General features: G+C 41.4%; 1 protein-coding gene across 2 annotated transcripts in view; it reads left to right on the forward strand.

The window, feature by feature from the left end:
- klhl2 (kelch like family member 2) overlaps positions 1 to 13,707 on the forward strand; it is a 55,171-nt gene that overhangs the window by 10,981 nt on the left and 30,483 nt on the right. The window contains exons 2-4 of one of the 2 annotated variants that reach the window (XM_008118126.3): positions 6,587 to 6,712; positions 7,366 to 7,472; positions 10,045 to 10,166. In XM_008118126.3, coding sequence (XP_008116333.2) covers positions 6,587 to 6,712; positions 7,366 to 7,472; positions 10,045 to 10,166 — 355 coding nt within the window. Of the gene's footprint in view, positions 1 to 6,585; positions 6,713 to 7,315; positions 7,473 to 10,044; positions 10,167 to 13,707 lie in introns of those variants that run through there. The other variant, XM_008118127.3, reaches the window with a different exon arrangement.

Genomic DNA, 13,707 nt, shown 5'->3' on the forward strand with positions numbered 1-13,707 from the left:
GCAAGGTGGCCTTTATTTTGAGTTTGTTGACCGGTCCCGCAGGACAATGGGCCACTAATTTAATTTTGGGAAATGACCCAGTCAAGGACAATTTGAATAATTTCAAAAAGTTGTTAACTGATACTTTTGGGGATCCTCTCCGCACGGAGAACGCTGGGTGGGCTCTGTATCGGTTGAAACAGGGAAAGGGGACTGTTTTGGATTACTTAAATAAGTTTAACCTGTATCGCCACCAGCTGGATTGGGGGGAAAATGCATTCATGCTTTTATTTACTGCCGGGTTAAGTGATATGCTCCAGGATGAATTAGCACGCTTGGAGCCGGCTGAAGGCTGGGACGCCTTAGTAGCTAAGGTGCTGCGTTTAGACGCAAGGTTCGAGGCTCGTAAACACTCAAAAGCAATGTGTGCGCCACCCATGCATGTAACCAGGGCACCTGTGGTGATGGGGGAAGAGCCCATGGAGCTTGGGGTCTTTAAAAAGCTGTCTACAGAGGAAAAGAGCCGTAGGAGGCAGCTGGGCTTGTGTTTGTACTGTGGGAATGCTGGGCATTTTGCCAAAAATTGTAATGTGAAACCTTCCCAGCTTTCGGGAAAAGGCCAGCCCTAGTGCGACGTGAGTCCAACGCACTAGGGCTCCTCAAGCAGTCAACTGAGGGGAGGAAGCATGTTTTCGTACCCATTACATTATCTGTTGGGGGAAGGGAACTTGTTTCTACTTTGGCACTGCTGGACTCAGGGGCTACGGTCTCCTATGTAGATATTGAGTTTGCTAAGAAGCATGGCATTCCTAGAGTGCGCAAGGCATGCGACGTGTGGGTGGAAGGAGCAGATGGGAGACTGCTGGAGACTGGGGTGGTTAACCATGAAACCTCAGCAGTAACGTGGGAGGTGCAGGGAGTAACGGGAACGTTTGTGTGGGATATTACGAGCTTGCCTAGATATGATGTGATCCTGGGGATGGATTGGCTAGCTGTAGTAAACCCACATGTAGATTGGGCAACACGTAAAGTGATCTTAAAGAGGCAGGATTGTTGCACTCTAAATGTTACTCATTCTGATATGGAGGGAGTGCCTGCTGAGTATGGGGAGTTCTCTGATGTATTTTGTAAAAGAGAAGCGGACAAATTACCACCGCACAGGCCATATGATTGCGCCATCAAGTTGGCAGAAGGTGCGAAACTGCCAGCAGGGAGGCTGTATGCCTTGACTGTACCGGAAAGGCAAGCTTTGCGGGAGTTTCTAGATGAAAATTTAGCCAAGGGGTTTATTCGCCCATCTAGTTCTCCAACTGCGGCACCGGTATTCTTTGTAGCCAAAAAGACTGGGGAACTTAGGTTGGTCTGCGATTATCGGATCCTAAACAAATACACCATTCGGGATAGGTACCCGCTGCCTTTAATCTCGGAACTGTTATCAAGGGTGCAAGGGGCTAAGGTCTTTACCAAGCTTGACCTGCGGGGGGCCTATAACTTAATCCGTATACGGGAAGGGGATGAATGGAAGACGGCATTTAACACGTGTTTCGGATGCCACGAGTTCCGAGTCATGCCTTTTGGGCTTTGTAATGCTCCTGCGGTATTCCAGAGGTTCATGAACGATGTGTTCAGGGACCTAATTGACCAATTTTTAGTGATTTATTTGGATGATATCTTGATTTTTTCTAAGGACGAGAAAGAACATCGTCAACATGTCAAGCAGGTTCTGCACCGACTGCGGGCTAATGGGCTTTTCGCCAAGGCTTCCAAGTGCGTCTTTCATGTGCCTGAAGTGGAGTTCCTAGGTCATGTAGTGTCAGGTAGGGAACTTAAAATGGACCCACATAAGGTTGACGCCGTCAACTCATGGCAGGAGCTGAAGACTAAGAAGGATGTACAAAGGTTCTTGGGTTTCGCTAATTACTACCGGGAGTTTATTCCGAATTTTGCAAAGCTCACGGTACCTTTGACGCAGCTTCTACGCAAGAAACAGCCATTTGTGTGGGGGCGGGAAGCTCACGAGGCGTTTCTACAACTAAAGTCTAGTTTTCAATCGGACAACATACTAACCCATCCTGATGTTGACAGACCGTTCGTGGTAGAAGCGGACGCTTCTAGCTACGCGTTGGGGGCTGTATTGTCTCAGAAGGATTCCTCAGGGACCTTGCGTCCCTGTGGATTTTACTCGCGGCAACTAACACCCTTCGAGCAGAACTATACCATATGGGAGAAGGAGTTGTTGGCGATTAAGGTGGCGTTTGAGGTGTGGCGGCACTGGCTTGAAGGGGCACGGCACCAGATCGTGGTCAGATCTGATCACAAGAACTTAGAGCACTTGCAAACAGCAAAGAAGTTAAACCAGCGTCAAATCCGCTGGGCTTTGTTTTTCTCCAGGTTTAACTTCAAGGTGCAGTTCGTGGAAGGGAAGGCAAACTTGCGGGCCGATGCTTTATCCCGCAAGCCGGAATTTAAGACCAATGAGCAGGTAGTATGTCAGACCATCTTGCCTACTGCCTCTCTGTGTGTTGTAGATAATGAGCTTGGGTTACATGACCAGATCCTTGAGGCTCAGAAGGATGATGTATGGACTCAGGAGCAACTGATGCTGCTCTCTGCAGGTAACCGTACCATACTGCCGCATCTCCAGGATCAAGACGGGGTATTGGTGCGTAGGGGGCAGGTTTACGTACCAGTAGGGACCCTCAGGTTGGAGGTGATTAGAGCCCACCATGACGAACCCATGGCTGGGCACTTTGGCAGGTTCAAGACCGTACAGCTTATCACCAGGAGCTACTGGTGGCCAAAGATGCGGCAAGACATTCTGCGCTTTTGTGACAGCTGCGCCGTTTGTCAGCAGAGTAAGACGCCTGTTGGGCGCCCTAGAGGGTTGTTATCGTCTTTACCTGTTCCGGAGAGGCCATGGCAAATCATTTCCATGGATTTTATTTCAGATTTGCCTAAGTCTGGGGGTTATACTTGTATTTGGGTGGTGGTGGATTTATTTAGTAAACTGGCTCATTTTATTCCTTGTTCAACCATTCCGGCGGCCCCTACGTTGGCCTTACTATTTACAAAGCACATCTATCGTTTGCACGGAGCACCCGAGGTGATTATTTCAGATAGGGCTCCGCAATTTGTGTCACGCTTTTGGAAACACTTCCATGAGTGTTTGGGGACTAAGTTAAACGTGTCTTCAGCTTTCCATCCGCAAACGGATGGACAGTCGGAACGGGTTAATGGGCTCTTAGAGCAGTATCTGCGTTGTTTTTGTTTAGATCAACCCACGGCTTGGGTAAAGTGGTTACCGGTGGCGGAATTTGCTTACAACAATGCGGTGCACACGTCTAGTCAGCATACGCCATTTGAGCTAACTTATGGTTTTCACCCACGGGGAGGTGTGGCGCCGTCGACCAATGTGGTCTCTTCGGACCCTGTGTACCGCTCTTCGGAAATGGCTGCATTGCATGATGTTGCCCGTCGCTTACTGTTGGAAGCTAAGGCAACGCAGAAGACTCAGGCTGACCGCCACAGGCAGGCAGGGGAGGAGTTGGAAGAAGGGGATTTGGTGTGGTTATCTTCCAAACATATTAAACAGGCTGGGGGAAAGTTTGCGCCTCGGTATTTGGGTCCCTTTCCTATCGTTAAAAAGATTTCTTCTGTTGCGTTTCGTTTGCGTTTACCGTCTAGTTTAAAGGTCCATCCAGTCTTTCATCGTTCGCTGTTGAAACTTGATACCTCTAGTCGTCGTGGTGCTATAGCGGAGGGTATCACTGCCACTTCTCCGCCATCGGGGGAGGAGGCCTTTGTGAGAGGGGATAGTGTTATGATTGAGCCTCATGGCTCTGTTACTGACAGACGTGGGCGTAAGACTCCTCGAGAGTCAGATACTCTCGAGGAGCGAGAGAGAAAAAGACTGCGAGACATATTTGCAGCACCATCTGACGAGGAGTCTTTCGAAGGGTTTACGGAGAGAATGGAGGAGGGACTGGTTAGCTCAGAGGAGGATGAGATGGATTGGACTCGGGTAAGGGAGGAAGTGGGTGCCACTGGCCATGATGGGACAGAAGATGAATGGGGACCTTCAGGATTAGACCCATGGTTTAGCTGGAGGGATGGGACGGGATCCACAGCTGGAGATGCTGTTGGGCGTAGTCAGAGGTGTTCCAGCTCTGACGAGGAAAGTGATGAGGAAACGCCCGGGTTAAGGAGGACAGCTGACAGTGATGAAGATTTGTAACTGGCATAAAATGGGGCTTGAGAGCAATTGCAAATTGCGTTGGGCAAGGTAATCTGGGCAAACGCTTGGGATCCGTGTGTGTGTGGGACGCTTCCCTGAAGACTTGTGTGCTTTCCTGTGCTGTGACGTAAGTTGATTGGAATCCAGGGTCAGACGGCGGGAGGGATTGTGTGGGCATTTGTTTGTGCAAACCTGTGCTTACTCTTATTAGCTTGACCTTCCGTCGTCTTCTTGACGGACGCCATCTCCTGCTTTGAGAACTCGGACTGAACTGACCACGGCTTGTCTTCCCCCCTTCTTGGACTTGGAAAAACTACAAACGTCTGCTTCTGGCTTTGATCTACGGAACGGAACTGGTCTACTCAACTGCTACAATCCTTGGCTGATTTACTCGTGTTGGAGATCCTGTCTGCTGTGTGTGTGGGGGAGCGACGCAAGTTACTCTAAGCACAGTGTTGGCAGCAGAGAGGAATCTGCTGCCAATTAGTTGCATTCTTTGTATCTTTTGTTCCTTGGCTTTCGTTTCGTTTATACCCAGGCTGAAGCAAGCAGTTTGTTTTTACCCGGATTAAACTCCGGTTTAATCCGGTTTATCTTTTGAACATTTACTTTTGCCCCTTTTTGCTCCTAAAGGCAAAAACTGCCTGGCCCTTGTGTTTTACGGGCATTTTTGAGTTCTGTAATCTAATAAACTCTGTTACTTTGAATCTTGTGGCGTTCTGTCCTTGACACCCCAAGTTACGAATGTGCATGTGTTTGTAAGTCAGAACTAGTACATTTTTGAATGTTAACTCCAGCCAAAAATATATATTTGTTTTGGATAACATAGAGAAGGGTTAACATCCCTGTGGTGTTTGTTTTGCTATCTATGCCCTTGTTCGGAAGATTTCACTCACTTTCTGTAATAATTGTATTTTGAAAACAATTGGTTTGTTGTGGAAGCCAATTTTTGATGATAACATGTTTACTGTGTTTTCCAGGCTGTATGGCCATGTTTCAGAAGTATTCTATCCTGATGTTTCACCCACATCTTTGGCAGGTATCCTCAGAGGTTGTGAGGTATACCATGGCCATACAGCCCAGAAAACACAGCAACCCTGTGATTCCGGCCATGAAAGCCTTTGACAATACTTTGGTGACAACGTTTCAGTGGAGACGCCTTTTCCCCATGATAACTCTTTCAGGAGTGAATTTCCCTTCCGAGTGACAGATTTCTCTCACTTCCTGTTGTTTCTGCCCCATTCTTAATTATATGTTTGTAAGTCAGGTGTTTGTAACTCAGGGAGAGCCTGTAATCTTTACTATTGACGGCTTAAAAAGGAAATAGACATTAATAAATAGCTTAATAGCAAGTTGCTTGTATTTATGAGAAAATGCTTTTGCTGGTCTCTCTACGTAAACCTTTTTTGTTTTCTTAGGCATTTTATCACACTGTGGGTCTTGTTTTTTTTGTATTGCATTTCCCACTGATGTTTCTATCTACAGTCTTAACCTCCCATGATGTGTACTGCAATGACACCTTTAATTCTCAATGATACATAATGAATCAGATGACAGAAATAGGCTGTCATCCACAAAAGCTTGCGTACCATTACATTCCATAGTTTTCCAGGTGTGCTGGATTTGTTGCTTTTGAGTAATTACTAAAATGATGTCATTTGTTGGAGAACAGTACAGTTGGACCAAGTAAGACATTGTCAACGATCCCATTTCAATGCTAGGTAAATTGTCCATGAATGAGATCTTGCAAGATAGCTGAATGAATGGAGTGTGTGTTTGCTGGTCTTGGAGTTAGGAATCCCTCCCCATTTTTCCTTGTCTTTTCAGGCTTTGCTAAAAAGAGTACATCCTTACTTTTTACCTTTTTCACAGCATTCTATTAGATTAACTACACTGTGTGTCCTTCAGCATGGCATTCTTTAATTGGCACTTATTTTGATCTCTTAAAATGCCTTAATCAGATTAAAGTTGTTGACACCTTTCTATGTGTGGATTTAAGTAATTTGGGACTGGAGTGTTTGTCTTAAGAGTTGGCTATAACAACACTACACTGTTATGATTGTTTAATACCACTTTAACTGTCGTGGCTCTATTTTAAAGATTCCTGGGATTTGTAGTTTGGAGAAGTACTTCGAATTCTCTGGTAAAGAGCTCTAGTGCGTTTGACTTCTTACTGGAATGGTGACAGACTGTTCTAGCTGTGTAGTGCAAATGTATTATTAGTACAACATTCTGAAAGCAGAAGGCACATTTCACCTGGCTTACTTTTCCAGATGGTGATCCAGAAGTTGCAGATTAAAAATAGTAAACCTTTTAACCTACATTGGTGACTTGCAAGCATGCAGTTACGGAACTCTTCCTTCTTGTTTGCAGATGTTCCAAACTCTGTCAGCAGAAACCTCCGAATCTGCAAGATGATGATACTGAAAAGCATTGTCCTGTTACAGTGAATCCTTGGCATATGAAGAAAGCTTTTAGAATAATGAATGAATTAAGAAGGTATTTCTTAAATTATAAAATACATGTGATCTGGTTGCTTGTGATTTGTGAAGTTTGCTGTTGAGATAGCAAAGACTCAAAAAAAATTTAATGGTGTAATTTGAAGCTCACTTGCTATCAAAATTGTTAGAAAGAGAAGAGGCTACCTAAGGACAATGGCATGGGGAACTTGAATAACACACAAAATAAATTATTCCATGTGGCAGAAGCCTGGATTTCTGAGCCCATATTCATGCGAGATCGGTGGCTTTTTAAGCAAACACCTGTAAAGCAGGAATGTGGAGACTTCAAGTAATATAAAGTCTGCCGAGAACGCAAGACATAATGCAATAAAAATGGACCAAGACAGCTATCATGTTAGTGTCCTTGCAATATTCGGGGAGGAGGAGACTAAGTATCTCAACTCTAGCCACCTCCTGCTTATTTCCAACATCGGCATTATCAAAGTTTGGTTAATAGTGTCTATGAATTCTAATAGCTGTGGTCCAAAAAGGTAATGTATTCAAAGCTCTGCCTTTCACAAAATGGACAATTGTTACTCCTTTCGGAAACGGTTTGAAACACTCCTTGGGAAGAGTAATTATTCTATCCACTGTCTTGCAGATCCTGTGTTATTTACCACTCCTGTTCTTCTGCTGTCTTTTCCCATGCAGCCAAGATTTGCTATGTGATGTGACTATAGTTGCTGAAGACATGGAAATTGCCGCACACAGAGTTGTGTTAGCAGCTTGTAGCCCTTACTTCCATGCCATGTTTACAGGTACCATTCTTTGCTTTTTAAAACTAAAACTCAACTAAGAACCATACTGCTATTAGACATGTTCTCCGTTCCAGTAGATTTCTTTAATGTGATGATGAGCAAAGTGCAGAACACATGAGGCCTGGAAAGAGGGGGCATTTCTGGCCTGTGAAGCTCCCACAAAAATCTAGAACCACACATAATTCTCCTTTTTTTCATACCACCAAATGCAGTGGTTTTGCAGCTGCAGTTCAATAGCATTCTGACAACTTTTAAATCTCAAACGTGTCCCAAAACAGTGCAACATCAGCTGAATACACAGTCAGAAACAATATGATACAATGGCACTCGCCAACATTGGAGGTGAGGGGTGAAGAATGATCCATACCACTAACAGTATACCACTCTAGGATCTACAAGGATTAAACACAATTTAGATACGATTTACGACATATACTAAAAAAATATTATGTGCAGCCTCTTAGTGAATAGGTTAACGCTGTTGAATTAAGTCATTTTATACTTCGGTGCAACACTAATACTCTTTGGCAGAGAAAACTAAAAATATTGTAAAACTACAACTCCCTGGATTCCATAACATCAAGCCATGGCAGTTAAAGTGGTGTCAAACTGTATCATGTTTACAGTGTAGATTCACCCTTTATCTCAAGCTGACATAAGGATATTATTAGCTGTTTCATTTGTACATTCAGCCGTCAGTGAGTAAAACCCACTTTTGTGAGTAACTAATCTTTATAGCCAGAAGACTGGAGTCCAAATAAAACAGGGAAATCTAGAACAGGAAAGCAGGAAGAGTATTCAGACCACAGGTAAAATATATGGAGACTAAAAATGTTAATGCACAGAGAGGACTGAATGGCTTTAGAATCTTATTGCTGGAGTGCTTGTTTCTGTATATATTTTTTGCCTAACTTCAAGTGACAGCTGGACTGTTTGGCTTGCTATAAATCTTCCATGCCAGCTGGATTTTTGCCAGTTTGTGTTCTCCTCTGAGCAAGCTGGGTATTCCAGGCGGAAATGTCAATGGGCATGTAGGATCCAAGAATGACCTACATTTGTGTACATTCTTCAGTATGGTTTAAGATAAATGTTAATTCACCAGGGAAGTACTAATTCTGAATGTAGCCTCCCCTTTTTTCTGACCAGAATATGCAGCATTCTTATTTGAATGTTGTAAAAAATGAAATGTCTGCAGATGATCAAGATTTAAACAAAAATAGGTTCTCATACAACTTGCTCTGATATCATAACATACATTTCAAGTGGCCAGGTCAACATGATGCATAATTGTGGAACTTGTTTCCAAAAGATACCCAATCCATCTGAATAAATTTTATAGGAATTCAATAAAACGTGTTGAGCAAATGCTATATTTGCTATAAAATGCAATTTTCCAAGCCCTGTACTGAAGTGATTTGATACACTGATAGTTTTGATGTGCCCATAATACTCTATTCCTAGCCAACAATATTTATTTATTTATTAATTTGATTACATTTATATCCTGCCCTTCTCACCCCCGAGGGGAGACTCAGGGCGGCTTACATGCAGTCATATAACTCATTTTTCCTTTTCTTTTGTTTTTGGATTTGATCCCTTTTGGAAACAAACTCCACAATTGTGGCAGTTAAACTCCAGCTGGAACTGTTGTTCCAAAAAGGAGTAAGACATGCTTTGATGGTCTTACAGTCTGAGTTTAGGGAGAAAATTCCTTTTGATCTTGTGTTTCCTGATTCTATCTCATGTTGGGATGCAATAGCTCTTGGTTACTATGGGTTATAAAAATTGCTAGAGCTTTTCCCCTTGTCGAGCCGCAGCAATTAAATATGCATTACATCTACATTGTGAAAGATGCTGGCATGAGGAATTGTTCTGAAACTGATCCTGTTAATATCTAGGGACCACAGATGGTCTTTATGACCAGTGTTCCAACCTCCACAAGATTGGAGTTTGGAACACTTTCTCCCCCCCCCCTTTTTTTCTGAGTAGAAGTGACATTGTTTTGAGGAAGGGTGAGTCAAATGTTGCTAATATTAATTCCCATGTGTGTTGCTGAATTTTCTAGGACAGTTTCTACTGCCATCATTCAATTGCGTTCAAGTTGATTGCATCAAGTTGCTGATGTGCTCCTAGGTTTATAAATACTCCAGTTTGTCTTATTTTTCCATATATGGTTATAATTTGATGGGTTCCTTGTCCCTTTGAAGCTCTTAGTCATTGGAATTATGCGGGAATGTGTAAACTTCATAGTACCCAAGACTGTGAAAGACTTAAGCAACCTGAGTACCAGGGGCAGGTACACATCATGGTTGCTCCATAATTCAATTTGCTCTATAGGTAAGGTATAGGTAAGGAAGTGTGCCTGTTGTCATCAAAAAGACATTCTGATCAGCATAACAATATGCAGAAAAATGGGTTTTCATATTTCTTCTTTCCTGGAGTAAATAGCTAATGTTTAATCATTTAGAAAAGTGCTATGTGATAAAAGCCAACTGTGATCAAGTACAGAATATTGATACCAACTGCTAGTGTCTCATTACATTGACAGCACTATGCAACCATATATTTATAGGTGAAATGAGTGAGAGTCAATCAAAGAGAGTCCGAATAAAGGAAGTTGATGGCTGGACCCTCAAGATGCTCATTGAGTTTGTTTACACTGGGGAAATTCAGGTGACAGAGGAAAATGTACAGGTGAGTGGGAGGATTTGGTTGGCACAAGCACCCTCCATTAGGATAATGACATTTTATAATGACACTTATTTTTAGCACATAACAAGAATATGTGCATTTTAATAGCATTTATATTATCTTGTAGCACTTCTTGCATTGGTTCTGAATAATTGACATCATACTTCAAATGTGTTTCTACATTCAGGGCATACTTGCTGCTGTTTATAATTGTTGACAAGGTGTTTTGGCCTACAACTCCCAGAAATTCCAGCCAGTTTACCAGCTGTTAGGATGTCTGGGAGTTTAATATCAAAACATCTGGAGACCCACAGGTTGAGAACCACTGCTCTAGTGAAATTCTATGGTCAACTTCCATGGGAAGAATGTTAGCTCTAAGCATCTCTAAGTCATCTAGCACAACTCTACAGTCAGCTTCTGCCGAAAGTTGACTATAAAATTTTACTGCAGGACCTAGAGATTCATAACCATTGTACTCAAGCCCATGAATAATAACATCTGCTAAAGTTGAACCCATAAATGTAGAGACCCTATTGTAATTGTGCAGAGGATGTAATGCTAAGGGTCCAGATCACTGCTTCTTAAACTATTATGTCTCAATCCCAAATTGTCCCTTTAGCTCAACGTTGGGGTGCCAAACTATTTGGCAACAGGAATTTTTTCTGAATATCACCTAGTAACTGTTTTAGACATTTACATGAATCTGTTGTGCAGTATTTACAGTGGACTCTGCCAAAGATGCTTCAACTGTACTTCATAAAAAGGAAAGTCTGGGGTCATGGAAAAAAATCTCAGGCTGAAAGGTGTCACAAATAGAAAAGTTTAAGAAACCCGCCCTGGTCTTGATAAACTATATATTTTGAAACAGATATGCTATAATGTGCAACATTAAGGTGTAGATTGCTGCAAATGCTTATAGTTTGGGTCCAGGTTACCTAGAGGATTGCCTTCTCCCATACAATCCACCCGAAACAGGTCCTCTGCAGGGCGGTTATTCCAACCAGTCAGAACCCGACTGGTGACGGTCACCCAGAGGACCCTTTTGTCGGCTGCCCCATGACAGTGGAAAGAGTTTTGACAGCTAAATGAGCTATCTGAATGTAAAAAAACACCTAAAGTCCTATCTCTTTGGCAGGCCTAACCAGACAGTTTTTAAACATGAATTTTAAACGTGTGTCCTTTGTTTAAACTCTGTTTTGTGTATTTTAATACATATTTTATAGAAATACATTTTAATATGCATATTTTATAGAAATAATAATATAATCTTTATTTCTATCCCGCCCCTCCCCGAAAGGACTCAGGGTGGCTCACAACATACATAAACACAATAAACAATATATACAAAATAAATGTCAAGTTCATAAAGGAATCCTAATAGAGCAAAATAAACAAATTAAACAGTAAAAACATTTAAAACACAGTGGTTCCACTATATTAAATAAGCTAAGTTAAAATCTTAAGTACCAGAGTGCATCTGTAAACGAAGACCTCATCCACATTAAAAGGATATTACTAATCATTTTCAAAGGCCTGTTTGAATAGCTAAGTCATTAAGTCCTTCTTAAATACATTTTAATACAGTAGACTCTCACTTATCGAAGCTAAACAGGCCGGCAGAAGCTTGGATAAGCGAATATCTTGGATAATAAGGAGGGATTAAGGAAAAGCCTATTAAACATCAAATTAGGTTATGATTTTACAAATTAAGCACCAAAAATCATCTTATACAACAATTTTTTACAGAAAAGGTAGTTCAATATGCAGTAATGTTATTTTGTAATTACTGTATTTACTAATTTAGCACCAAAATATCACGATATATTGAAAACATTGACTACAAAAATGGCTTGGATAATCCAGAGGCTTGGATAAGCGAGGCTTGGATAAGTGAAACTCTACTGTATGTGTATTTGTGGTATTTTACAATGTTTATGTGTTTTAATTCTGTAACCTGCCACGAAGTTATTATTACTATTATTAGTTGTAGTAGTATATCTTCTAGTGAAATAATCTCAAAGGAAACATAAGCTCACTTGTATCATCCTTCATGAAATGTTATATCCAATGATGCTGACCTTACACAAGGCACTTCCACTTTCAATCAAGGTCTGCCAAGAACCCTCTATGGCATCTTTATTACTTGAAAAAATTATGAAATGTGCCTGTGGCAGTAGCTTCGGTTCGCCATCATTCACAAGGAGAAACCTGATATTTGATTTACAAGAAACCAAACACCAGTGCTTTTAGGCAGTGAAGGTACTTGGGTTTCACTCTGCAAATGTTTCTTTCTTGCCTCCTTAACCCTTCTGTGTATACTACGTATACTCTTCCATGCTTGAAGTACTAATGTTCAATTGAAGCGTTTAATTTAATGACTACTAGGACAAATAGCAATGTTAAATTCTAGTTGAGAGCCTATATAAGATGCTGTCAGCCATTAAAGTGAACATGCTTTTACCTTGCTTTTTAAACATTCAACTTTATGTCGTGTTCTTCTCCAGAACAGCCATCATTTTCTATCTCTGTAATAATAGGATTTTGAAAAATTTGGTTTGTTGGAGCAAACAAGGATCGCTGATAAACCTTTAACTGGAGTGAATTTCCCTTCCTAGGAGTAGATTTCTCTTACTTCCTGTTGTCTCAGCCCCATTCTTAACTATGTGTCGTTTATAAGTCAAATGTTTGTAACTTGAGGACTTGCCTGTATTTTAAAGTGTTTAGACAGTTCACTGATGATATAGTAATTGCTTTATTGTATACCGTTCTTGCTGTAAACCATCTTCAGTCCTGTGCTGAGAGAAAGGTAAAATATAAATAAATGTTCTTCAAAATTAGTTGTTTTCTGTATTGGGATCAATAAATGATATTTGGAATACCAGTGGTCCAAATGATCTTTCACTGCAGATTGAGTCTTCCTTCCTGTTGTTAGATGAGACTTGCCAGTATCTTTTAGCTCATTATCTAGTACAGCATGTAGCATTTCTAACAAACTGTTTGGCCAAATGTTCACTAAACACTGCAAAATGTCTCAAGCTGTTGAATATCACATATCCTTATCAGTGAGGATTTTTTAAACACCTAGTATCATGCTAGCTTTAAACATCTTAAACTGCTGGGAATGGTCTGACGAATTTAGCACAGATTAAAAGCAACTTTTTGTCAAGATCAGTTTCTATAGCTCTTATCTCTTGAAGTCAAGTTATACATACATTTGGAATGTTTTTATGGTCTCACTCCATTCAGTGTTGCTTTGAGGCTCCTTAGATTTGCTTTCAGGTTTTAAGTTGTAGCCTATTTTTGAAGGGTGGGAATATAAAAGAGCGCTGTGGCAGGAAGAGATAACAAAATAGTGTGTAGTATATATTTTCTGTTATATTTGAACTGTGCCATGCTTTCAGCAAAGTGTAATTCAAGGCAGTGCTTCCATGTTGTTCACCCATATGTTATGCTATTTTGCAAAACCTACTGGTTTGGATCCAAGTTAAGTTACTGACAAATCCCCTTAGTTTCAATGGGAGCTAAATCCAATTCAAATCATCTA

The sequence above is a fragment of the Anolis carolinensis genome, chromosome 5 (genome assembly GCF_035594765.1).
Source record: "Anolis carolinensis isolate JA03-04 chromosome 5, rAnoCar3.1.pri, whole genome shotgun sequence".
NCBI lineage: Eukaryota > Metazoa > Chordata > Lepidosauria > Squamata > Dactyloidae > Anolis > Anolis carolinensis.